This window comes from Aspergillus fischeri, genomic scaffold, assembly GCF_000149645.3.
Source record: "Aspergillus fischeri NRRL 181 1099437636264 genomic scaffold, whole genome shotgun sequence".
Lineage (NCBI taxonomy): Eukaryota > Fungi > Ascomycota > Eurotiomycetes > Eurotiales > Aspergillaceae > Aspergillus > Aspergillus fischeri.
Window position 1 is genome coordinate 1991501 of NW_001509762.1, and position 26488 is coordinate 2017988.

The window sequence follows — 26488 nt, forward strand, 5'->3', positions numbered from 1 at the left end:
TCACCATAGCTTGAAGTGATATTTTCTCAATCCTCTACCCCTCTATTACGAACGAGTCAACAGGGGCCAACTGTATGAGTATTCCCCTCCACTACACATATTCTCACAATGACGACCCGCAAACCCCGACGAACGAACAATGGCAATGGCAACAATCATCGTCACAATCACAACGGCACGCAACCCTCCGACTATGAGTCCGATTATCCAAACTACTTTTCCGACACGCAACAACAGCAAGAACAGCACATGCCTCCCCCGCCGTTACGCTCGAACGAGGAGCTGAACCTCTCCGTACTCCGCCGCCATAATCCGTCTGTGAACTCGATTCTGTCTCTCGCTCCATACGCAGTGGTTTACTTGTTCAACCCGACGTCCCGACAGTGGGAAAAAAGCGGTGTGGAGGGGTCACTGTTTGTCTGTCAATTATCTCAAGGAAGTCTAGGCGAGGAGCGATATAGCGTTTTCGTGTTGAACCGACGCGGCCTCAACAACTTCGATATTCTGTTGACGGACGGGGACAATGTGGAGCTTACGGAAGAATATGTCATCATCAAATCCGACTACGACCTGGATACAGACCAAGGCATTCCCAATAATAGTGACTACAGTGGTTCCCAGAAGAATGCAAACCCCGCCGACGTCCGTATCTATGGCCTCTGGATCTACTCCGAGCCACCGCCAAACTCGACTGCGGAAACACGCACAATCAACGCTCACATGATCCGGGAATGCGCCGTTCATGCAGGGCAGAGTCTGAAGATCGCCCGTGAGCGACTAGAAGCGACGCGTCAGAACGGCCTTCATGTTGCTACCGCCGCTGCTGAGGCTGGCTCCATGGACGAAATGCACTCGAGTGTTCCTATGGGCCGTCAGATCTCCTTGAAGGACCTTTTTGGCCAACAGAGAGCACAGGATGATGAATGGAGTGTCAAGGCACACAATTTTGGTCAACCGCAGTGGCAGCAAACACCCATGGAGACGCCGGCGGCGGAACCGCAGCCTCGACAGGATGTTCTAGGGGATTTGTTCAGAAGAGCAGGACTAGCCCACCAGGGAAACTCTTAGGCCTCATTTTGGCAAATTTGCCAGAGAGATAGAGTTTGTTTATAGAGATACCCAAATGTCTTTACGGTTCGCTTTAGTGATAATTGTGACAGAGGCCAAACTGGAGTATCTCTGACCTCTGTTCATTCCGTCATGCCAAATTTGACGGCATGCATGCAATATTATTTTGCATGGGTATGTACATGCAGCGAACTCTTCCTCAAGGTCCGCATGGATCGAAGCCATGGTGCTGGAAAAGATAATCCCTGATATGAGTCCATGCTCGTGTATCAGATTCCAGCAATGCCCGATTGTTAATCACTCGTCTTGGTCTATATAAAGTCATCAAACCAGACAATCAGTCTACGCCTCAAAGCACCGCCTTTGACCGTCTCAAGCCGACACTATATCCATAACCATATCGGCCACCTTCTCCGCCATAATATCATTATGTCCTGTAGAACAATTCATCAGTACCAAGCCTACACCCCTAGCCAGAGAAGTAGCAAACCACTCACTTAAGCAAAACGCGTGCGGCAGCCCAAGCTCACAAACCGACATGGTCGGCCCGCCTTCTACACGCCCTCGAAGGTCAATAATCTCGTCCCTCGTCCGCTCCGCAACCCAATGGTCATTCCGGCCAAAGTAGAAGAACAAACGAGTCAGCGGCTCATTGGCCGTCGACACGCCCCAGACATCATCGTCCCATTTGTCCGAGGTGATGGTCCGCATCTCGTCAGCGGCCATGTGTCTGCGTCCGTTAGAAGCTCCCCCAACACACTAACATGGCAATGAAATGGAAACGAACAAAGCTTGTCTAACGCCACGTTTGCTCTTGATAAACGCCGCGGTTGTCTCAACCGCACTATCCGGTGGTGACCCCATAACATTCTTGATTAGACCACGCAGCAGAGCGCCTGGAAGTAACATTGCCAGAACCCGGGCCAGAAAGCCAACGACTAGCGCCAGCTGGGGTATAAAGTAGAGCGAACGCTGCCTTGAATCAGTACTGCACCGTAAACCAGGGGAGAAAACTCACCGTCAACTTCTGCCCAGAAGGCGACTTCGCGATATCCACGACAGTAGGGAAGAGCATGATTCCGCCAACGATATCGAAGTCGGCCTTATCAGCCCCGGCCCTGACTTTAGCATCTGACCTCTTCCGATGCCTCCTCAGAATCTCCATAGCGATATAAGCGCCCACCGAATGCCCAACAAGAATGACCTTCTGCTTCGTCTCCCCGCCCGCAAGGAACCCATCAAGCTTCCCCTGAACATAGCAGATCTGGCCCTCAAGATCAAACAAGCCCTTCTCGGCATCTAGATCCTCATGCTGCTCGAGCTCGAACCCACCCAGACTATGTCCATAGATCTGAAATTCACACGCATGGCTACGACTCGTAATCGTACTCTGCGCGCCGCGCGAACCCAGTTTGTCAGCAAGAAGCGACAGGAAGGTATGGTAGTACCCAATTAGCCCCGGATTCCCTGAGATCATGAAAATGGTGACCCGGTCCGACGACGGGATGGAAGCCGGCCTGTTTTTCTGCAGGGAAACGGTGTGCACAAACGTGTCGCGCGTGATGCGCGGCTGGGGCGGTGTTGACATCTTCCGGGCTGCTGGGCGGTATATTTGCGAGGTGATATACCTGCGAAGCATGAGATGGTTAACTGTGCTATTGGACAGATTGCGGAATGGTCGTGTTGGGCTTTTATGATGTAGGTAGGTGGCGTTCCTCGGCTTTACAGGGACGTATCCACTGAACCGTTTGGAATTTCAATCAAGAGAATGATTTGCAACGAGCATCCATAATGCCCCAGATAAGCGTCATGAGCCCATTGATTTAAGTCAAAAACCAAACTAAGCTTCTCAAGGCTCAGATCGAGCCCTTCTTTTAAAAGTGGAGGGCCCACTGGGAACAACAGTGGTTTGAACCATTCCGCCTCAGTATCAATGATTCCGGGATTCTACTATCACAGCTTGGGCTGCATATTGCGAGTTGATCGTGGTGAACTGGCCAGTATCAATGTCTTCGGTCCTACAATATGATGCTACACTATACTCATTGGCGATTTCGCTTGGTAAGAAAATGATCTGGATCGAAGATATATGATCATTGCGCGGACAAATATGTGCTGTCAATATTTCCCAGAAAGATAAGCATCGACTTGCGCAATAGTTCGTCCATTAATCATCCTCTAGGATAATTCCTAGTTGTGAAATGAAGCGAGGCGATGGATATAGAGGGGAACCTCTACCTTGCCGCTTCGCGTTTCAGACATACACAGGGTCATTGCGGTCCGTTCCATCCAGCCCTATTCCCCTGCCAGTACCAGTGCTGTAAAGAACCCAAATGTAAATGAAAAAGCAACCCAGAATCTGGATTTCGACAAATCCTAAATCGCGCTAATGCAACAGCATTGCAGGTGCTGTTATAGTAATTCCGATTTTCAAGCCCCTTGTTCGCCAGCCATGGACAAATCAACCAGCACAGCACGTATGAATCAAACAAAATGTAGAATGCAATACCGTGATATCAAACAGGCAAGCGAAGGGGATATAATAGATCGACTCATATCGAAAAGACCTGATTGCCAGAAGAGCTGTGGCATGTAAAGCCAGAAATCATCAAGCAACATCAACAGAAAGTTGATACACAACGTCTAAAAATATCTGAACGGGAAGAATGTGTAATATGCAATCGGAACGATACAACAGATCGTCACCGTCAGCTGTTGGATTTTCGAAAGTGGAAAGCGGAAAATGATGGTCGCATCATCTGGTATCTCTAAGGTGAGGAGAGACAATGATCCCAGAAGCACAAGAGCAGTATTCTCACACGAGAACAACGGAAAAACAAGAAGTCATCAAGCGTCTTCTTTCACACCGTCAACTCGGTTTTCTTTCTCATTGCTCGTATGACTTGAGGTCGAATCGTTCGACTCAGTTTCTGAAGTGGCTGGCTTGATTGCGGGACCGAGGTTGATAGCGATTCGTTTAGGCGCTGCGCCACTCAACCCACCCGACAGATTCTGAGTTGTTCCCTTTTCGGCAGTAGAAAGAGTTCCGATTGACATGCCTCGCTTTCTCCGTAGGAGACCTGCACTGCCAGAGCTACTGCTCGTAGAGCTCCTCCTTTTTGGCCCTGAGGTCAGCTTGACCAATTCATCGTCATCCTCCTCTTCACGCCGACGCTTCTCTGATAGGCGTTCCGGAGGAGTCTGTATGCTCAGAGAAACCGGCGTAGACTGCGTCTCCAACGAGATATCGGCAGTCACATCCTCTTCCTCTAGTGTTTGCTGCGCCTGGAGGTCGTCGGCTTCCGGTTTTGTATCCATCGCATTCTCATCTTCATCATCGTCTGGATAATCAACCAAGGGTTTCACTACTGGCGAAGCTGCGCCGTTCTGCGCATTGACAGCCACAGCACCATGCACACGATTCTCTTGCTGCCACTGAGAATTAGAAGTCAGCGAGTGGAAAATCTTTGAACTACTGGGCGCATCTTACCTCATCCTCGTCGTCGGATGTGTTGAAGTATTCCTCTTCAGCAGCATCCATCTCCTTGACCCCTTGCCAGCGCTGGCCATTCGCCTGTAATTTTCGAGCTTCCTCTTCTTGTGAAAAAAGAGTTGAGTCCGCCTCTGCTCCATAGCCTTGCATCTGCTCGTAGCGCAGGATCAAATTCTGAAAGGTGTCAACATAAGTGATATCCTTGATCTTCTCACGGTATTTTTCAACAATGTGAAGAACAATGGGTTTGATATTCTCTCGTTTGATGAACTCGAAGAGCTCAAGGCATGCGGAGTTGAGGAGGTTGTCGCGAGGCATAGTTTCGTAGACAATGTCCAGGATCAGCCCGAAAGTGTTGTTGTGCGTCATCAACGCCTGATAGAACGTATCTTGCAGGCTGACCAAGGTGCGGAAGAACTTCAAAGCGGCTGACGGTGCACGACGTTAGAGATCCGAAGAAAAGCCGCAGAATTGGGATATGGACTCACTTAATTTGAGGTGTTTCTGAGGAACTCTAAGTAACTGGGCAATTCGGGGCGCAAGAGCCTCGTTATGAATGACATTACGGCTTCGATAGAGATGTTGACGGACGAAGAATGTGAGGATATCAACCAAATGTGAATATAGGGATACTTCTTCAAACGTGAGATCGTGAACTGCGTCGCCGTTGTCCCAATTAGTATCGTTCGAGCATAATGGCCAACCAGTGCACGCAGTACTTACGGTCGGTACGATTCTCAAGCCGTCTGAGGGGAAGAAAGAGTCTTCTAGCGGATTCATCAAAGTGATTCTGCATGAACGCATCAGAGAGAATATTAGGACGAAATTTCGAAAAATATTCGGGACCAGCCCGACCCATGACATCCTGCAAAGGGATTTGAGGATCCAATAGAACTTTGATCGCATCTGCGAGCTGATTCTTTACACCAAGGTCGGATTCAGCATGCAGGAGATCGATGAGAGTATCGGTAAGGGGTGTTTTCTTTTCGTTGACGGCCTTGAGCATATATCCACGCATCATGATTGGATCGTGATCAAGCAGCGCTACAAGGAGGTCGACTCCTGTAGTGCGCATGGCTGGATTAAGATGTTTGATGGCAAACGCAATGACGGCGAAAAGGCCGTGATTGATGAAGTTCGCAAACAGATTGGCGCGCGCGGGAGCCTGTAGATTCTTCGCGATCCCAGCGCACTGGTGAAGGAATTGTACGGCATCATCCTTGCGCTTCAAATCTGCGTTGCGAGGGTCGAAAACCGAGAAGAGTTCTTTCAAAAAGGGTCCATTCGACTGAATGTGATTCACTATCTCCACCTGATTGAAGAAAATCAGAGAGTTGAGGACAGAGAATGTTGGGTCATCCAATATTCGAGCCAACACCACGTCTTTCAGATATTGTAGGCGCCAAGTGTAGCGAATCTTGCGGCGAATGATGGGATCCTTGATGGGAACGACTTCCTTGTAGCGGCTCTGATCTGCGAGATATTGTCGATGATTGGCCTTGTGGGTGGGAAATTCGGGATCGTCTGAGATGAATTAGTCCTATACATCCTGCGAGCAGCGACACCAAGACAGAGGGGCCGATTATCACGCACATTCCAATGCCCCGACCACCCCCAGGATAATATCATCGGTAACGACCGTCTCAATAATTGTGTTGTCATTGAGTAGAATAAGCGATTTCATTATGTTGCAAAGTCGATGCAAATCCGGAAGACTCTCCAGATCCTCTGCGACAGTGACTAAAGGTATCAGCTTCGGAATGTACTCGTCTCTAATGACAAATTTAGATAGCGCGTCGCGACCGCCTTGAGTGATGCTGGCCGCCCTCATGATGTGATCGATGTCCGGAAGATTCCCAAGCTCAGGCGGAGGAAGCATGATTGACTGATAGCTCTCGAGGTCGTCGGACAAGGCATCGTCTAATAACGGACGTAATCAGTTCCACCGGTCACACAGGGATCTGCCACAATGACCTGGAAGCAGCGGGGAGGGATATCAACTAACCTGCTGTGGCCAAGCTGTGTAGGTGTTGTTGGACATTATTCACAAAATTCCTTGGTAACTCGTCAGCGACAAAGCTGAGAGGCGGGCGTCGACGAAACGCCTTACCATATAGCCGCGCAGCCCTCCGCTTCTTGAAAACTCAATGCCATGTCCGTTCCATTAGGCTCTGTCCATACGATAAGGGTCTCTGTTCGGGCGCACGAGCGTTAGCCTCTCAGTTCTTCGTTCATGGTGCGATACGATGAGGACTGCGAAGGAAGTTGACCTTGCTGCTTCTGATAGCCATCGTCCTTGGTGATTCTTGTCTCCAGGAGCACCCGGTCGGGCTCATCCTCCGACTGAACGTATATTCGCGGTTCATCCTACGGGGACGTAGATGCCATGTCAGTCATAGAAAAATGAAAATCTTCAGCGCGAGGCCAGGTGCAGCTTTCGCGCCGACAATGGGCGACGCTTTTGCGCTGACTGGGCAAGCGGCAACAGAAACTTACGTCGAGAATCTGACCCATACAGAACCCGGTCCCTCGGTCGAACCAGTCATTATCCCTCAGCTCGTAGACCTTAACCCGCTTACGATCGTTGGGTGGTTGTAAGTCCGACGCCATGGTGTGGCAGAAAAGAGAGGTGGCGTCTCTTCAAACCGGAACAACTCAGTGTACGAGTGTACCGGCGCGAGAACCGCCACGGGGGAGTGGAAGAAAGGGCAGCCGCTGCCTTGTCCAGGGTTGAACGAGAAATGCGCAGGGACGAGCGACAGAAAGAGTATATTTTTGAGGGGAGAATGAGGATCGGAAACGATATCAACAGGCGACGATAACGATGTTTGATGCTGTGCTGCGGATGATGATGATCCTGAGTTGGGGACGGACCACCTGACGGCCTCGGCAGCGGTCGGCGGGCGCTGGTTTTTCTCCCCTTCTCACTTGGGTTCGGCGAGCGCGCAGAAAAGCGACAGACACGCGACCGTAAAGATTGAGAGATACTAAGACGGGCTCCTATCTCCTCGTGTCGCGATCTGCTGAATATTCTGCTCAATAGCGGGTGGTAGTAAATGAGGCCTTAAGGCAGTGGAGCCAACGAGAGTGCTACTCTGAGATATACGACGATAGGTGGATAAAGCTGGATGAAGCCTTCTGGAATCCTACTTGGTTCGGAGGCGGAAACGCAAGGTAACTAAGGTAGCTAGAAAGATAGGTAGACTAGCTACCATATGGGGATCTGCAAGAGAGCTGGCACAGGGAGGTAAAAAAAAAAGAGAGAGTTTGGTTGGGATGACGTGCCCTCACATCAACAACAGGGGTCTTTCTCCTGTCATTTCTTCTAGCAAGGAGGTGTTCTATCATTTCTCTAGGGGCTGAAGATGTCACTAATACTAAAAATAAATCGAAGGAATTAAGATGAACCTAAATACGCATACACTACGAAGCATTCTATCTAATAGATGCAGTTCTCAGGTACCAGGAAGTCGGCCGAATATGTCATGGTAGTCACAACTATGATATTTGAGGAGTAGCAACGAGCAAGTAGTAGATAGGCACAATTGATTCATCTGAACAAGGCTTAAGGTACTCAAGTCGACCTCACTAAAAGAAGCTCTACAGGGGCATGGGTCAGGCTTGGGGCCGCCTAAGGTAGAGGGCTCGGAAGGAAAGAAGCTTAATGGGCTTTCCTTTCCTTGTGACTTGCGAGGTGCCTTAAAGTTCCTGGAAAACCATAGGTATCCCCTTTTCCCACGTTATCCATGGAACATAAGTTCGACGTTCAAACTCTTCACAAATGCTCCATCCTTAGTGTAATGGAAAGATGAAGGATGCAACATGTAATCGCACATCTGTTCTGTATACCGCCGTTGGGCATGTATCATCTTGGACAAGATACCCAAAACTGACAAGCCAATCCAACAGAGTCACATGGCTTCATGAGATTAGGGAGTCAAGTGCCGGAGCACGACGGATTTCTAATTACTAACAGTCATTGATGATGGGAGCGCAGGCTGTCGAAGCTCTGTTTGCGTCTATCATACACAAAGAGTTCAACTGACATTCTCATCAAAAGACCACACTGTATTTGCATTTTGGGACATATCGAACGATTCATTCCTTCAGTCACATGAATTACAACACGCCTACTTCCGTCAATCTCCCGAAACCCTGTAAGAGACTCGGGCTAGATTCGTGCCTCAGGCAGAGGTATTTCAGTCAGGTGACTATGACTAGAAAGTCTAAAAGGGTGCCGCGGTAACCTCCGATGTTCGTTTTCTTGCTGACAGCTCGACATGGTTCATAAAACAACCGAATCATCGAAATAACGATAGTTTTTTACGGCATTTACACATCCTTGTTAGTACTGCAGGCACTAATTCGACAGCTCTGCGATCCGCATTGCTGCATTGACTTCCTCGTCAAGTATTACCCATCAGTGCACCTCTATCTGATGGGTCTGAGCGTTCTGCTAACCTTATCGTCCGTGCCCCATTATCAAAATGTCTTAGGGCCATCGTTTAGTTATGTTTAGCAGGTGTGGAATCAGTTGCCGCTTTGTGATGATTGGCCTTTGCAGGGGTGGCGCTGGACAGAACCAGTCCACCTGCTGACATAAACAGATCCAGATGCCAGTATGACGTCGTCTTATTGGTTCATGACCCCCACGAGGTCGAGGCCTGTCTTATCGAATCTTGACGGCGTTCCCGTAGTGAAAATTACCGCATTGGGAAAAGTCGACTCCGCTTCACCTCTGCCCACTTTTCTTTTTCTTCGGCGCAGGTTTCTGATTTTCTCCTCTTCAGTCCTGTGCAGACTTTGTCTTCAACTCTTCTGAGTAGAGACCTACTCTTACGACCGAAGACGAGCGACTTCTGGGAGTTTTGCGTTCGTTCAGGTCAAAAAGCTCCCTCCATAGACGACCCTGCTTCCTCTACAACTTTCTTGATCGCTTTATTCAAGCTTCTTGTCTTAACGAGCGGCTGCTGTGTCTAAGCCTGCTTTTTTGTGAATACAGTTCGCTTACTCTCGCGATGTCGGATACCAAACACCCTGTTGGAGTGCAGACCTCTTCTGCGGCTCCTGACGCCGTCACGTCTCCATACTTCGAGCCTCCTAAGCAGAACGACCCAGTTACTGTCAACGAGAATACGGGGGAGGATGACTCTGGTTCTGAAGCCGTTGCGGATCGTATCGATACGCAGAAGAAGGGATTCTGGGCGTACTTTACAACAAAGGAGTTCTATATCACGCTGATACTTGGGTAAGACTCATTGCAAGTGCCTGCGAATGCGCAACAAACCTCTGACAATAGGCTTATAGGCAGGTGCTGGCCATAACAAATACTGCCACAAGTACTTTCAGCACTCTTCTTAGTCAGGAGGGTACCTCGATTCCGGCTTTTCAGTCTTTCTTCAATTACGTTCTGCTCAACCTCATATTTACACCTTACACTATCTACCGTTATGGTTTCAAGGGCTGGCTCCGCTTGATGTGGCGCGACGGCTGGAAATGTGAGAAAGTCCTCTGCTTTTCATTTCCTCGGTTGCTGTGGTTAGACCGTTGCGGTGTATTGTAAGATCACTTACTGACTCGTGTGATTTAACCAGATATTATCTTGGCTTTTTGTGACGTCGAGGGCAATTACTTCATTGTGCTGGCATACCGTTATACGACAATGCTTAGCGCCCAGTTGATCAACTTCTGGGCCATCGCCGTCGTCGTTTTTATCTCTTTCCTCTTCTTGCGCGTTCGATATCATATTACACAGATTCTGGGTATTTTGATCTGTATCGGTGGCATGGGTGTCTTGATTGCATCCGATCATATCACGGGTTCAAACGGAGGCGATATTTCCAGCGGCAACCAAATCAAAGGCGACCTCTTTGCGTTGTTGGGTGCGAGCTTCTACGGTCTCACCAACACCGGAGAGGAATACTTCGTCAGCAGCCGCCCCGTGTACGAAGTGCTTGGTCAGATGGCCTTCTTCGGTATGATCATCAACGGCGTCCAGGCCGGTATTTTCGACCGTCACTCTTTCCAAATCGCCGTCTGGAACAGCAGAGTCGGTAGCTATTTTACCGGATACACCCTCTGCCTCGCATTCTTCTACTGCATGGCTCCTCTCTTATTCCGCCTCTCCTCCGCAGCCTTCTTCAACATCTCCCTGCTGACCATGAATTTCTGGGGCGTCTGCATCGGCATCGAGGTCTTCCACTACAACATCCATTGGATGTACCCTATCGCATTCGTCCTCATCATTGTCGGCCAGCTCATCTACTTCCTCGGAAAGCGAGTCCTCGGCGAAGCCCGCAAGCCTTGGCTCGGCAAGAACCAGGAACGTGGCTTTGCGGGGCTTTTCACCGCAAAGGCGAAGATCGACTCTGTCCGCGCTAACTTGGCTTCTAACAATAATCATAATGCTAATGCTGGTGGTGCCCACCATGACGACCGCACTGCAGCTACGATTGATGAGCGTCACTCGAATGCCGTTTGATCATGGCGTTACGAGAATGTTATGTTTGTTCTCCAATTCCGCGCTCATAAGAATGCCTGAGACATGGCATTGACGTCCGCGCAGAAGTTTCCTTTGGTCCCATTCCGTGCCCATGATCATACATATATAGTCTCACACTATAATAGATTACTCTCCGGTGGAGATTAAGTACGCCTTGAGTTCTGAAACCTTTTACCGTGCTCATTATATCATGTAGCATGAACGGGGTCATTCCCCAGGAGTGCATCAACAAACCTCTTGTGCATACACAGCGAGGACGTAGGTCGCCTTGTGGCTGAGAACGGATAACTCAATGAAGTGACTATTGAAGTAGGTAGAAAGTTCCAATACAAGGAAGACGGGCACATAAGGAAAACAGAAATTGACAGGAAACATTGCATTAAGGACCTACTCCCGTAAGCATTTCCCTAAAGACAGACTGGCCAGCTCCACACCATCCCTTTTCCGAAGCCCAAAGGAAAGGATAGACAACAAAGAAATAGGCAATTAGGTAACCCCCACCCCAGTCATTTGAGATTAAAAAGATCAAACCTCGACCAAACTCGCAACCGAAACCGACAATGGAATGGAACACCTGGAACCCCCCGTAATAAGAGCCGAGATAGAAGTGCCGTGGAATACACCCACAAACATGCAAATTCACTCCCCATCCCAAGAACTGCGGACACCCAAAACAAGATGAATCAATGGGAAGGAGACATATGCAACACCAAAGGGAGGCAAATCACGAACAAAAAGAGGTCATGGTAACAGATTGAAGACCACAGGATGCAAACACAATGAAAAGGGGGATATACCGACTCCTGAAACCAACAGGCCAACCAAGTCCCTTAGTCAGTAAACCAACAATGTACCAAATTAACTGTCCACATATGGATCGAACAAAGTAAGCGCCAGACAAGTTGCTCCAGCCACTTCTTCCGAATATGTACCATGCTCTGTCCCAATATTTCGAGAAAATAGATAGGAAATGCAAAAACACAAGGAGGCGAAACCAACCTCAGAACGCCACGATACCACTGAACAGATGTCGAACAAATGCAGGGCTAGAAGCTTTTGATATAGTCATGCGACTTAGCCCCAAACGGAAGCCTGGACCCCCAGACCACCCTTGGAGCCCCATACACCGCTGCCATTGCCCCAGCCCAGACCGACACCCCCGGAGGATTCCTTGGCGCCGGCGTTTGAGGCGGAGGTAGAGGCAACAGGATTGGAGGCAGAAGAGGCCGCACGGTCGTTGTTCGCTCCAGAGGCGACTCCGTCACTGGAAGTGAAGCCAAAGCCAAGAGGGGACGGCAAGGGGGTCGTGGAGCGCTTGTTCAGAGCAGGATTGGAGATCTGGGAAGGGCCTGACTGCTGAACGGGGCGAGAACCGATCGGGCCGACGGAACCAATCGCGCCAGCATTGGGTTTGACGGGTGCCTGCCTTGAAGAGGGCGACTCGGCCCTACCAGGCGAGGAACTCGAGGTCGGGGGCTGGTCAGAGCCATCAAATTTTCCGAAGATAGGGTTCATGCCGGAGCTTGGGGACGAAGTGCTGTTGGCGCGAGAGGGGGACTGGAGAGACGCTCCGCCGGCAGTATCGGTGGTGCCCTGAACCGGAGTCTGCGAGAGGCCAAAAGGGTCAATACCACGAGGAGACGCGCCACGTACACCGGCAGCGGATGACGGAGTACCGCCTGCTTGACTCGCGGGCCGGGAGTTATCGTCGCCAAAGTTGTTGGGCGGGAAGAAGGCCGGGCTTTCGTTTCCGTAAAGAGCCCTATGCTGGCGTGCTAGAAGTTCTCGACGGCTTTCCTCACTCACGGCGGCCGGGCTGAGCGAGCGATCGGATTTGTTTCCAGACATTTCGGCAAGCAGGCCTTTAGGGAAAAGAAATATTAAAACTCATGTTCAGGAAAGAGGTCAAAGCCCAAAGTATCATACAAAACAGCGAATACATGAATGTGAACATAGAATCATGGGGGAATATCAAGAAAACAAGGGTAAAGATATCCAAAAAGACAGATGCTACCACGTACTTCGGTTGTACTGTTGCTCCTGATGATAGTTGCGGAGCTCCCGCTCGCGTTGTGCTGCCATCCGACGCTTTGCCTGCATCATCTGCTCTACCTCGTTGGGGCGACTCTGGAAACGCTGGGCGGCATAGTATCCCGGGACGTTGGGGTTGCCGAACTCGCTGATTGAGTGGTGACGCTGGGCCATGGCTCCCGTAAGACGGGGGTCTGAATTTGAGTGTTAGGAGTTATCGCGCGCCTTAGGATGTTTTAAAAGGAAACATACCGTACTCAGGGTAGGGCCGGCCCATCGCCATGGGCATCGAATCTCGTCGGGGAGCTGTCCACAGCTTCCCACTCTTGACGAGATTATCGATCGCACGATCGACCTCTATTGCAGACCATTAGCGATGACTTCTTGAGAGTATTGACCGCACAGTCCAAGCGTCCCCGGCACGGCTCCAATCACAAATTATTATTGCATCGGAGAGAGATTCGAGATTTTTTGGGGGGCGCACGAGGTTCCGCTGCTGGAGGGCCAAAAGGGGTATGGATGTAGGAGGACTCATAACCGTACCGTCAAATTGCGACGAAAAAGCCGGCATCTCATCCCGTTGAGAGACTGAGCTCGATCCTGATGACACCACCGTAAGCAATCATCGTCGACGGGAAGGACGGGTAAGCGCCGAGCATACCTGACCGCGATGGGGGCTGAACGGGATGCTCCCATGAGGCCTGGCGCGCAGTAGGCGCTTGCCAACCCTGAGGCTCATAGTACGCCATATTGGACAGAAGGAACCGGACTGGGTTTCCTTGACGGCGAGGACGAGGGCGACGGCGGCGGCGGCGGCGGCGAGGAGTTAATCTGCTCGGAGGAACCACGAGAGACCTATTCGAATGTAGTGACAGGTAAGCATGAGCCCCCCAAAGTAAATCAATAAAGAATTGCACCCATCGGTCGACACGGAGCAACAGAAAGCGCAAGGAAAACAGGAACTGTCGAGTGTCCGCGCGATCGAGGGAAAGCGAGGATGGCGAGCAACGATGACATCGACCGACTTATTCCTGGCGTATCCCCAAAGTTGACTTTGCGCAGCCGAGAAACCTTTTTTTGGCTCTGGAAAAAAAGTTTCACATATCCCCAACGATCGGCAGACACAGCACATTCCAGTCCACATATCATGTCGTATTCAAATTGGAGAGAGAAAGCGGGAATGAATCAATAGGCATGTAGATAAATTTATCTTTCCCATTTTAATGAATTTGTCCCCCTCTTCCTCTTCCCAAACGAAGGTGATGGAGTGGGCGGCCGTTTGGGAAAAACAAGGATATTGGGAATATAGTTCCAATTGACTTACGGGAAAAGGAGTGATTGCCCTCTCTAGAGAGTCCCAGGCGGCTCTACCACGAGCGAACGAGGCAGACTGCGATCGAACAACGACTGTTCACCCTTGAGACCCGACAGACAAAAGAGTCTGGCGTGTGTGGGGGGAGGATGTTCCAAAGGAATGGAGAGGATTGATGGAGGAGGGTAAGAGGAGGGAGAAGGGGGAAAGGGGAGAGAGAAAGTAGAGACGGGGACGGACAGTAATAATGTCAGACAAGAAAGAGACAGTACCTAAGGTAGTAAGGCCCGGGAGACACACTGAGGGGAGGGGAGAGCGAGGAGGGGACAATCGGACAAGACCAGAAGAGGACTGGGCAGGAAAGGAAAGGAAAGGAGAGAAGCGACGAGAAAGCGTGGGATTGGATTATTTTCCCTTTCCTGCACAAGAGTTACTTCGGAGTACCTAGGAATTTCATTTTTCTTGACCGGCGACAATTTTCAGTGAGGGTCAGAAATGATAGTAATAATAACCTTACGTACTTCAAGCGCATGACAGAAAAACTACAATATAACCACAAAACGTTAATTACTCAGTGAAAATAATTATGCAGGACATTTAAATATACATCGAAGAACTGACGCTATTCCTCAATCTTGAGTGATTTTACCTGATGTGTCTTGCAGTTGACCTTTGGAGAAAGGGAAGAAAACCTTGCACAGATGACATGCGAAGAAAAAAAAAAAAGAGCAATGGTGGATATCAGGCCTAATTAGCACACTTGTGGTTGGTGATGGAGTAAGTTGCCGGGTCGTTTGGAATCGCTTCTTCCCGGCTTCCGTCCTAATTTTTACCCTTGACGGTATTCTCATTTCTTATCCCACATCAGTATAGAGGTATTCCATCTAAGATAGAAGGAGATGCTTAACCTGGTGTGCTGTGTAATATTTCATAGTCACTTGATTTATATCATGAAGGAACAAGCGTAAGTACATCGTCGTTGTATCTCTCTAGGTATCGGAGTAGGTACTCCGTAGTACCTAGGTACGTATTCTGTACTCCATAGCATCGTAATCACAATGTTCTATCTAGTTAGTACATAACATCAGGGGTCCCAGTTGTTTAAATTACATCGTGCTACTTAGAATACTACTAACAACTTATGCGCAGGCCCTTTCAGATAGAATATTGACCCCTGATAAACTCTGCTCTCTGTGGTAATGCATTGTCAAATCAGAGGAACCAGGCACTACAATATACATTGAAAGACAGCCATAATTCCTGTGTATGCAACCTACTTCATTGTCACCACTATGACTTTTCCAGGTCTGCCGGTAACCGGAAATTTTGGGGAGTGTCTTGTCCTTAATTTGCACTCTTTAGTGTCGGCCCATCCACCGCACTACGGAGTTGTCCCACACTCAGTTTCACTCCTCCTGGGCTATCTATGGAATACTTGGAGACATCTGAGTACCTTAATAGTTTACATCTTTCGGCTAGGAACTCGGACACTGGATTTGATATCTGGTATCTATCTACTACTATCTATGTTCTCCATGCTGCGTCAGCGTTATCACTAATCAGACTATATGTGCTGATTTCTTAGATAATGTGATACACTTCAATTTCTTTCTGTCAGATGATTGAGAGCTTCGGTTACATGGACCGTACAATGGTTTTATCCAGCAGTCGTCAGCCATGGTCTCATAGTGCATATTGAAATACTGCCAACTTGTCCCTCATAATCACTCATTGGCCCCCTGCTTCCCTCTGTCAAAAGCAACGCAAATCAAGGTCTGGCAACGACTAGGTCATCAGCCAAATCTTCCGGCAAATGACAAGACCTTGGCCACTTGAGATTTCCACACAATACTGATTAACAGACTCCAGCACTCGGCTCATAACTCGTGGGGATTAAATTAGAGCATAGCTCAGATCCCACCTCCCAACCGCGCCATCTCAATCCGTCTATTTACTATGACTGAATAGAATCTTGAAAGATACTTGCCTCTCTATCCTGGATATCATCGTCTGCAGCTCAACCTGATTAGCTGCTGTCTACTCCTTACATAGTGCATCTCAACCTTGAACCTTGACGGTCACAAGCAAATAGCTCGTCTCTTATAGCCATCCTAGGCGACAGACATCGACATATTCTGTTCATAACTCTATGAACTGCTGTCCACTATATCTCAGGAGCAAAATTGCACTAATAGCCACCACAGAATCATATTGTTCAAGCTTGCACCCAATTCAGTCATAGGTGGCTATCCCACCCTGTTTCTTCTTGGTACCAGTCAATCAGCCCAACATGTACTCTCGAGGTAACTACCACCCCTACATCACACTGCAGATGTCCAACTTTCAGACTCTGCGTTCGACGTATTCCGTACAACAGCAGCAAAGTTTAACTTTCTAGCCCGTATACTAGTAAGCAGTACACCACTGACTGCCAAAGTGAGGATGGTGGGGCAATTTGATCCCGGACGGCACTCGGACCCTTGCGACTACACTTGGATCATCTCTGAGAATTCCGTCACGATGGAGTAGACTAAGGCAGGTATGGAGGTGACAGCCCCATATCTTCACTTGCATCCGGCCGTCTCTACGACCGCTGAGAATGGGTGCATTCTTGGCCTCTCATCATTGGCGGATTGCTCCATTGCATTTTCACGCCTGACTCTTCAAAAGACTGACTGGAGATGAAATAACGTAGATCTGTTCTATACCAGGTAGAGTGTAGATAGAGAGTAGAAAGTGCCTTTATGTCGGACTATGTCAGCATGTCAATATTCTATTGTTGGTTACCTCATAATGCCTGTATCAAATGGCACAGTATAATTTCATAGGTAAGGACTGCTATCATTCGCAGGGAGGGGATCTTCTTGAATTGATACAGCAGGCTTATTTGTCGTTAGAAGCCAGCTTCCAGTGATAAACACCTGCCGTCCCGAATTCTGAGTCCCCAATATAGGGACTATCAGCTCTACATATCTTTTCTTTCTCGTCGACTACGCACAGCCCATAGCCAAGGCGAACCGCTTTGCTAAACGTCTAGAAACATGTGGCACGGTTCCTGACTCCTGCATATTAGATATCCACCACAAGTCTTCCTCGCGGCCGAGATCAAGGCCACGCTAGAATCTACATAAAGGCTCCTACAAACTCCCAAAGTGGCTTTAAAACCTCTTTGTCCTTTGCCCAGTTGATGCTACCGCATTTGGACTCGGTTGCTGGATCGGGTTAACTTGGTCCTCCCTTCATGGTGCGATAGGAGCTATGGACAGTTTTGGTCCTTTTGGAGCGTTTGAATGAAAGCTGAGAAGATACAGGCAGTACCCGAGATACACTGGCTAGAACGCTAGTGTTTTATATGGAGTACTATGTGATAAATCGCAAATTTGCCCTGACGGAATCTTTATTTCTCAATCGGACATCGAAAGGAAAGCAATGGCCAAGCATCGATGATTGGAACGATCTTCATGTACGATGCAAGGCAAAGGAGAGGATGCTGGATGCCACTGCAGAGGTGAGCATCGCCGTGTTCCCGTTGGCGCTTGTGACCGGTCAAGAGCAAAGACCCTAAGGTAGAGCAACGGTAACACGTGCCCGCAACCTAGACATATCCGGAGCAGGGGCCGAGACAGGTCCTCGAGGACTGTGGCTAGTCTTTAATGAGGTCCGAGAATCGCGGGGCAGAAAGGAGAGGGGATGATCAATAATGGAAAGTACCTAGTTGGAATTACCAAGGTACTATTGATAGTGGACCAGCCAGGATGCTGTCTCAATGTAAACAAAGAACAAGATCAAAGACAGCGAGGGAGCCTCGAATAATAAATCATATTAGGTCTTATCATGATCAGAGTAACTTATTGAGTTATTCACAGCAGTAGCATTGAGGGGCAGGCCACTTGTAATATCTCGAGACTGATGGTTTTCGCGAAGTGGGAATTCTGCAGTATCTAGGTCTAGAGTACTTTCGTGGTAATAATCTTCAAACGGAAACTTCAAGGCTACTTAGATATGAGAAAATAGGCTAACTACATTACCTATGGACCGAGCATCGAAGTAACCCCTGATGTTGGGGAAGTAATTAACTGCCTCAGGCAGAGGTGTGATGTGGGCTCAATAATGATCAAGGGAAACAATAATAGCAAAACATCCATTGAAGCAAGAGCTAGTCAATACCTGCCTTATTATTCTTCAAGACTCTTCAGTCTCGCGGATACTCCCATGCACCTGCCATAATCAGAGAGGAGACAATAGGATCTGGACACTCCTTAACAGGATTGCGCGAGACCTGTCATCTATCTATTTGGGATTGAATCCAAACAGAAACAAGCGTTCCCCATCGACTACAGCACAACGTTCCGTTGTCGCTTTCTTTCTGAAACTCCCGATATTTCTCTTTATTCTGTCTCCAGTTTCCTTTCATTTCACCTTCATATTTCCCTTTTGAAATTGCTTTTTTGGACAGTTCTCTGCACCTGGAATTGGTGGATCTATCGACACCCACACGGTCTATTGTCGGCTGTGCCACTGGCCTTACCGCTGTACGCTGAGTTGAATGCCCCCTGGCTCAGGCTCACCACCTCATTCCCCTCCCGCGCGCTGCCTTTCCCCATCGAATCCTCAGCAACGTGTGCGAAACCCGCAGTACCCCGATCAGGAACAAAAAATCCGTTCAGGCTGGCCCTTTACTTGATACCAAGAGGATTTTCTTCTGTACAATATTTTTTTTTTTCTTGTTCTAAGTTGTGTGGCCATTTGGAGAGCGCGTACTTCCTGGTTAAGCGTGGTTCGCTCTCCCCTTAAAAAAAGCTCCTCTATCTATTTAGACGATCGATGCGCAGTCATCGAGCCCCGACATTCCCGATCGACCGCAAAGGAACACCAACTCATTCGCTCTCGTTCGCATCCTATTGAATTTTCGGCTCATCGTCTGCTTGGAAAATTTTTGCCGGGAGTATTATCGTCACCAACGGATACGCATTGTTCGTCGTTCGTCGGTAGCGCAGCGAAAAATCCGATTTTGCTGACCTAGCTCGCCTGTCGGTCTCTGCGTCGAGCCCTTTTGTTCTCCCCTGGGCTGTTCGCCTTCTTCAAAGATTCGTGTACCGTCTGCCGAACACGAGTTGTTATTGGGAACAATCGGCAGTCGTATATTACCCCGCTGGGTGGCTTGCTTCTGGTTGCAAAGTCGGTTCGAAGTTGAATCGGTCCGGAGTTGCGGGAAGAGGTTCGCACACTAGGCGTCCAATTCGCTCAACAACGGCCCCCTCAAATCATCTTTTGGAGCCAACGTTGCTCGACGACGTTGGAGTAGTATCTATATGATCTCAGATACCTATGAGAATGCTAAGTTCTCCTCGACCACAGGTGGAAAGTCTCCGATAGCGTTGGGAAAGCCTTCCACCATGCCGTGGAACTTGTCCACCGATACCTCTACAGAGGCAACTTCTCGTCCTCCCCTAGCCTCACAACAGTCGAATTCCCTTCCTTCCACCCCATATCAACATACGCGCAATCTTTCATTCCACTCGAGGACGCCTTCCCCCCCTCACGGAAGCACGTCGCCACGCTCGACCCATTCCGAGTCAATACACTTTCCTCCGTCGTTACGGAAGCCGTTCGCAGGTTGCAAATATGAAACAGCAATGGCCTTTTTCCGACGGAGGATGCCTTATACAATAGGTGCTGATCTGTTACCGGAGGAAAAAGAAGGTCTCAAAGAGCGGCTTGAAGCAGAGGAGGAGAAGAGACTGACTAAGGATATGTTGGAGGTATACGATCGTTTATTACCGTCAGCGGAGAGCGACGACCGGCGGCGTCAGCTGGTTCGAAAGTTGGAGAAACTCTTCAATGATCAGTGGCCAGGTCATGATATTAAGGTTCATGTCTTCGGGTCGTCGGGGAATAAGCTCTGCTCAAGCGATTCAGACGGTGAGTGGTCATGGTGCAGAGTCTGAAATTCTTGAAGGCTGACTTGTAGCAGTGGATATATGTATAACGACGACATATAAAGAGCTGGAACACGTGTGTCTGCTCGCTGAAGTTCTCGCAAAGCGTAAGGTGTCTTAGGCTGATGTTCGTTGCCACCGTTCACTGACAATGCCCGCAGATGGAATGGAAAGGGTTGTTTGTGTTTCACATGCGAAAGTCCCAATCGTGAAGATCTGGGATCCGGAGCTACGTCTTGCGTGTGATATGAATGTCAACAACACTTTGGCGTTGGAAAATACGCGTATGGTGCGAACGTATGTCGAAATCGACGAGCGTGTTCGGCCTTTGGCCATGATCATCAAATACTGGACAAAACGGAGGATCCTTAACGATGCAGGTAAGTTTTGCCCCGTTCTGAGCAGGTATCCCCGTGACACTCCGTTGTAACAATTCTGCTGTAGGGCTTGGAGGCACATTAAGTTCCTATACCTGGATCTGCCTGATCATCAATTTCCTGCAAACACGGGAACCTCCCGTGCTCCCGAGTCTCCAGGCACGACCTCACAAGAAACGAGTGACAACAGACGGCCTAGTTTGCTCGTTCGACGATGATCTTAGTTCCCTCGTGGGGTATGGGCGAAAAAATAAGCAGACGCTCGGGGAGCTGCTCTTCCAATTCTTCCGGTATTATGGCCATGAGCTCGACTATGAGAAGTACGTGATATCCGTGCGGGAAGGCAAGTTGATATCGAAAGAGGAGAAGGGGTGGCACCTTCTTCAGAACAATCGTCTCTGCGTCGAAGAGCCATTCAACACGTCGAGGAATCTGGGCAATACAGCGGATGACACGTCATTTCGAGGCGTCCACATGGAGTTGCGTAGGGCTTTCAAGGCAGTGTCCGAGGGCAACCTCGAGGATTGCTGTGAGCAGTATGAATACCCGCCTGAGGAAGAGCGATCATGGGAGCGACCGCCTCCTCAACCACGACCTACGTTGACGGCTCCGCCGCAACCTTCCCGGGGCGGCCGTGGAGGTCGTGGAGGGCGCCATTCGAATCACTACACACGCGGTGGCCATTCCGGAGGCCGCCGTTCATCGAATACACCGAACAAGCCCAACGGTTTCCGCCAGCTGAATCCCAGCATGAGTGCCACGGAACTATCTCTACAGGCGCAGCACGCACAGTACCTGTTGCACGATCACCTGTACCAGCAAATCCAAATCCTGCAAGCACAAGAGCAGGAATTGCGATTGCAATTGCAAAACCAGGCGCTGCTCACAGGGAGGCCCCCTCCAGTACTCATCCGCCAGCCGTTCATACAGTTTCCCATTCCTCAGCAGCAACAGCCGCAGCCTGAATCGAGTGTAGATGATGGGTCTCGGTCTAGGTCCGGGACTCATCCGCCTCTCAGCGCGAGTTTGCGTCCGCACGCGTACAACAATTCCACCTATCTTCCGGTCGCTGTCACTCCCGTACAGGGGAGTAGCACGAATCCCCCGTCGCCCTCTGCCGCATCTGCTCTTCCCGAGCTCCGACGTACACCGCGTCGCCAGTCCATAGCAAATAGCTCTCCTGGTCGATCACTCAGGGCACACTCACAGCCGGCACGACCTGCGAACTCCCCGGTTCTCCCGAGCTTTGCTCCGCTGTATTCCGTCTCTCAGCCTGTCGACAATTCCCATCTCCCAAAACAGCGCAACAATTCTGTATCTCCCCCGGAAGGGAATCAGACCGAGGACGAGAATTCCTTTATGCCCAGCAGTCTCCCTAACGTGTCCCGTACACCGTATCTGGATGAAAACCGACCGTCTGAGTACATGGGGTACTATTTGGCAACTTCTCCGCAATTGCAAATGTATCATCAGAATGCCATGCTATCGCCCTTGCCAGCCCCGGTAGGTCTGGCACTCCAGAATGGCAGCATTCTGCCGTTTGTTGGAGCCCCGCAGGAATACATGTCCACGATACCTACCAATGAGACCTTTGGCTCCCCCCCTGAGAGCAGTGTTGCGCCCTCTGCCAAACCCGCGTCATCATATCAGAGAGCCACTCCTCGACCAGTGGCCTCTCACGACCGGAACGGCCCTCTGATAGTCGATGGCTCCGTCCCTTTGAGTGAACAGCGCACTTCGGTTTCTGGAGAGAGTTATGATCAGTACGCCACTATGAGCCACTGTACTTCTGCGTCTGACGATCGCAACACGGACACCCCCGCCAGCATCTCCGACTCGCTTTCCCAGGACTACCAGGACAATAGCTCAGTCGAGATCGATCAATCAGCGTACTTTACCAGGCAGACGATTGATGCTTCCAAGTCAGGAAATGCAACGGACGTCTGGGTCAATGGGCACCACGGGAAGCCTGGTCTACTCTCAAGCAGGTTGCAAAATCTCCATGTTTCCAATGGAGAAAATGTCACCGACACCTCACCCAGGTCTAGCCCAGAAAGGTTCAAAGGCGTTCAGCCGCGTCATGAGATATCGGATCAGGATGGCTCCCGCTCCAAGCAATATGGCCTAGAAAAAGGACTGCCTCCGTCGGGACCGTCGCCGGCAGCGGATCCAAATGGGCCGCCAGCGGTTGGCAAACGTCGCTCGAATAATGCGGATTCGTCTGACAAATCGAACGCCGTTACCCACAAGACGAAGCCTAAGAACCGTCATGACGGTCCACACAACATCTCTGCTGGGCCGGCGGATAGCAGGGAACGGCACATTGCCCATGCGCCTCGCAAGCCCAACGGTATCAATGCGTCGACTCTTGATTCAACTAGCAATCATGGAAGCAATGGATGGCAGACAACCAAGAAAAAGCAGAAAAAGAATGCCAAGCCAATGGAGCCCCGATCTGGCTTCCATGCGGGTGCTGAGCCTCTACCTGCGGACGAGTCGTTGAGGAAAGGCGGATGAGCAAGGCAAGATGATCTCCCGCTTTTGCTTCAAAGTTCCTCAGCCTCTATCCACTCTGGTGTTATGAACCCAGGCCTTTGAGTCAACCTGGACCGCGGGCGTCCTTCTGCGGACCATCTCAAATTGACCCGTCACCGAGCGTTTACGTCACCATCCAGCACCTGTCCATCACCTATGAAGGAGTTCCCGTTTGGCTCGTCGATTAAAGGGAAATCGCTGCTTGAATTTGCCTTTTGGGGAGAGCTATCATTTCTGTATAAAAGAGGCGGTATCCTCGACGTTGTCTTGATTTTTGCGGACTGTTCCAGCTCAATTGACCTGGAAGGTATATTGCTTCGTCTTCCTCTTTTCCTGAGTTTGCGCTCGTCTTCCATTTCCCCGTTCCTTGTCGGCGTTTACAAGGTCAGACTGCGGCTTTTGGCAGTCTTGAAGTCTGTCCGTGGATTGCTTGCGGGATTTGCATAATTGCATACGACATCTGCGTCTGTTTGTTGCATTTGATTCTTCGACATGTTGACGTTTCTAACCTTGGCCATGTCCCTTGGAGTTGACCATATCTCCTTCGGATTGTCATTTGCGCCTTTTTAGTTGTCTCTGTGGTTCAGTGTCCGTCCACCTTGCATGCGGGCTATGCATTTTCCTTTCATCGTCTTCTGTTTCTATTTACGTTTACCAAAAAGAGAGCAGGGGACATACAGCAAATATTACGACCAACAAAAACATTCATACAGTGGATTGAATGAGCTTGTCCGATACACAGAGCCAGTGAAGAGTCTGGTTACCTTGTTTTTTTTTCCCCATTTCATTCTGTTTTGCCTGTTTAAACCGTGGTCGGCTTGGTTTTCATGGTTGCTTTCCAATCGGCATTATCATCATCATGATCGTCTATACCATCATAGCAGGGAGCCAGGCGAGTGGGTCAGTGTACACTTTTTCCGTTTGTGTTTCTTGTCTCGGAAAGAATTTGCGTTTGTGTGGGTGTGTTAGATATTATGCCAGTCAGGATGGACAATGAATAAATGTGGAAATTTGGAAATTGTATAGAAACGCAGATCAATGAAGGTTGATCGGCCAGGGATCCTGGTTCTATAGCTCTTCTTTTCCCGAATTGTATACACGAAACGTATATACATCAATGACGTCCATACAGAGCGTAACAATAGCCTCTAGAGGATATCTTCGTTAGAAGTAGCAGAACACGCAAGCTTGAAAGGGGATTGACGGAGAGTCAAAGCACAAGAAGGGAGTATGAGGACATAAGGTAAATAAGTAATTACATAATATAGACGAATCCGAACAGAATTAGAAATACATATTAACATAAGAGGAAAACATGGATAAGAAGGGAGATGGAAGCGCGGGTGTGCCGAAATACAGAGTCCCGCTAGCGTCTACTAATCATGATACCAAACGTGTTGCTCAGCAGAAGGCTTCAATTAGCATGTATGGGAAGATGACGACGCAGGCCGTCCAGAAGGTCATGATGCATTTGAAGACGGCGACGGGGAAGAGGTAGGGAGGGTATTCGCAGAGGAGGACCCAGAGGGAGAGGAGGGCGACGGAGAAGAAATGGACGAAGAGGACGGAGGGTTTTTTAATGAGGCCGCCGAGGAGGCCTGCGGGGCCGTCGATGAGTCCCAGTTGGAAGTAACGGAAGCAGCCGCGTTGGAGGGCTCGGAGGTATTGGTCTGTTGGTGAGAGGTCAGTTGTGATTCAGTTCAGGGATGAGTGAGTGAGGGAGGAGATGAACGCACCATTTGCGGCGAATAGAGCATATAGCGCCTGTGCGAGGATGTTGATGACGGAGGCCGACTTCTTCCTCTCCCAGTGGAAGGTCGAGAGCTGCTTCATGACTCGCTTTGTGTCGCCCAGATTGGGGACCTTCTCTGGGCTCAGGAGATCGCGCAGCGTCACGACATCATTGAAGGCGACCGTCATTCCGCCTCCTGTCAATGGGTGTCGCATGTTGAGGGCATCCCCGAGGATCACCAGGCCCGGAGTTCTGTTCGCGGCGGCGGGGAGGAAGGAGTTCGGCATCGACCGCAGCTGGCCTTGTTCCAAGGCGGCAATGAAGGCTGGATGTACGGATTCAGGAAGTGAAGGGAGGACGACGTTCCGCATGTGGCTCTTCACACCACCATTCTTGACGGACGCTGATGGGAGGTTTTCGGGAATGTCAACGAGGATGCGGGTCTCGTGCGTGCCGATCTGGTACAGGAGGATCGGGGCATTATCGCTCAGCAAAACATGCCCATAGTAAGGCTTCGGGAGCTTCGTATCGATCAGCTCGAGACCCCAGAACCTCGAGCGGACCTTGGGGGTATGCGGGTGATGTTGCTTGCGGAATTTGGAGGCGTAGCCGTCAGCAACGACGGTGAGGTGGCCAAAGTAGCAGGCCCGGACGTTATCCTTGGACGTGCACTCGACACCGAGAACCTGCTGGGTGTGCGAGCAAGTGACCAGGTCCGTCGCCTTGGTCTCAACAACACTGACGTTGGGGCATGCCATGGCGGCCTCGCGCAGCTTCATCACAAACCGGCCGTGGTGAAAGCAGCGGCCCTCCGGCGGGGGCGACGTGGGCGTAGGCTTCGGGTAGGGGATTGTCACGGGGTCTTTGAAATACGAAACATAATAGCCCTCCACGGGAATCGAGTCTATGCCCTCCAGACAATCGCGGAGACCAAGCTTCTCCAAAGCTTGTACACCGCCAGGCTGTAACAATTCACCCACAATGCGATCTGGCTCTTTCAGCGAGGCTTCCAGGAGAATGACACTCCGCCCCTGTCGTCCTAATGCGACTGCCAGCGCGCAGCCCAGAATTCCTGCACCTATAATCACGACATCGGCATGGTTGTGTTTGAGTCGGCGGGCTTCGGCCGCATCTAAGGAGGGAGACTTGGTGGCATGGCCGTTGATCGGAGTGGTAGCCATTGTGCGGAGGGAATTCGGTCAGCAAAATCGAAGGAATCGAGGGAATTGGTGAGAAGCACGGTGCATATTTTTTCCCCCTCCTCTGAGCGACAGCGAGTCAGTGGCAGGGTAAGCAATTGATTAAGAGGATGGGATGGCGGAGATAGAAAAAGATCGGAGACTTACTTACCTTAAGTGTTTTTATTGGAAAGGGGCCAAGAGTGGGCAGTGGCGTGACATGTGAAAGACTGGCTTTCCTCTTTCCGCTGTGCTAGATTCTTATTGGTGAGAGAAATCCAGGAACACCGTATGATCAATGAAAGGACCGGAAAAGAGCAT

General features: G+C 49.9%; 7 protein-coding genes across 7 annotated transcripts, besides 1 other annotated feature; 3 read left to right on the forward strand and 4 right to left on the reverse strand.

Annotated features, from left to right (window-relative positions):
- Positions 1 to 108: 108 nt before the first annotated feature.
- NFIA_079430 (Dcp1 family protein) lies at positions 109 to 1068 on the forward strand (the record flags this gene model as incomplete). The annotated part of the gene is made up of 1 exon (XM_001259898.1): positions 109 to 1068. The coding sequence occupies one exon, from the start codon at positions 109 to 111 to the stop codon at positions 1066 to 1068; it is 960 nt and encodes a 319-aa protein (XP_001259899.1).
- A 372-nt stretch (positions 1069 to 1440) lies between these two features.
- On the reverse strand, positions 1441 to 2707 carry NFIA_079440 (bifunctional triacylglycerol lipase/ester hydrolase; the record flags this gene model as incomplete). Its single annotated transcript, XM_001259899.1, has 4 exons — positions 1441 to 1502; positions 1566 to 1798; positions 1856 to 2016; positions 2087 to 2707. 4 exons carry the CDS (start codon positions 2705 to 2707, stop codon positions 1441 to 1443), a joined length of 1077 nt encoding a protein of 358 aa, XP_001259900.1.
- Positions 2708 to 3915: 1208 nt separating this feature from the next.
- NFIA_079450 (SMEK family protein) lies at positions 3916 to 7171 on the reverse strand (the record flags this gene model as incomplete). Its single annotated transcript, XM_001259900.1, has 9 exons — positions 3916 to 4503; positions 4559 to 4989; positions 5050 to 5217; positions 5285 to 6085; positions 6155 to 6481; positions 6567 to 6616; positions 6672 to 6753; positions 6832 to 6928; positions 7058 to 7171. The coding sequence occupies 9 exons, from the start codon at positions 7169 to 7171 to the stop codon at positions 3916 to 3918; spliced, it is 2658 nt and encodes an 885-aa protein (XP_001259901.1).
- Positions 7172 to 9579: 2408 nt separating this feature from the next.
- Positions 9580 to 11042, forward strand: NFIA_079460 (DUF914 domain membrane protein; the record flags this gene model as incomplete). Its single annotated transcript, XM_001259901.1, has 3 exons — positions 9580 to 9809; positions 9869 to 10059; positions 10156 to 11042. 3 exons carry the CDS (start codon positions 9580 to 9582, stop codon positions 11040 to 11042), a joined length of 1308 nt encoding a protein of 435 aa, XP_001259902.1.
- Positions 11043 to 12137: 1095 nt separating this feature from the next.
- NFIA_079470 (uncharacterized protein) lies at positions 12138 to 13843 on the reverse strand (the record flags this gene model as incomplete). The annotated part of the gene is made up of 5 exons (XM_001259902.1): positions 12138 to 12925; positions 13085 to 13288; positions 13347 to 13451; positions 13638 to 13694; positions 13756 to 13843. The coding sequence occupies 5 exons, from the start codon at positions 13841 to 13843 to the stop codon at positions 12138 to 12140; spliced, it is 1242 nt and encodes a 413-aa protein (XP_001259903.1).
- A 47-nt stretch (positions 13844 to 13890) lies between these two features.
- Positions 13891 to 13915: a microsatellite.
- Positions 13916 to 20042: 6127 nt separating this feature from the next.
- On the forward strand, positions 20043 to 23239 carry NFIA_079480 (PAP/25A associated domain family; the record flags this gene model as incomplete). The annotated part of the gene is made up of 4 exons (XM_001259903.1): positions 20043 to 20328; positions 20381 to 20452; positions 20507 to 20725; positions 20790 to 23239. 4 exons carry the CDS (start codon positions 20043 to 20045, stop codon positions 23237 to 23239), a joined length of 3027 nt encoding a protein of 1008 aa, XP_001259904.1.
- A 1419-nt stretch (positions 23240 to 24658) lies between these two features.
- erg1 (squalene monooxygenase erg1) lies at positions 24659 to 26170 on the reverse strand (the record flags this gene model as incomplete). The annotated part of the gene is made up of 2 exons (XM_001259904.1): positions 24659 to 24927; positions 24994 to 26170. The coding sequence occupies 2 exons, from the start codon at positions 26168 to 26170 to the stop codon at positions 24659 to 24661; spliced, it is 1446 nt and encodes a 481-aa protein (XP_001259905.1).
- Between the last annotated feature and the right edge of the window lie 318 nt (positions 26171 to 26488).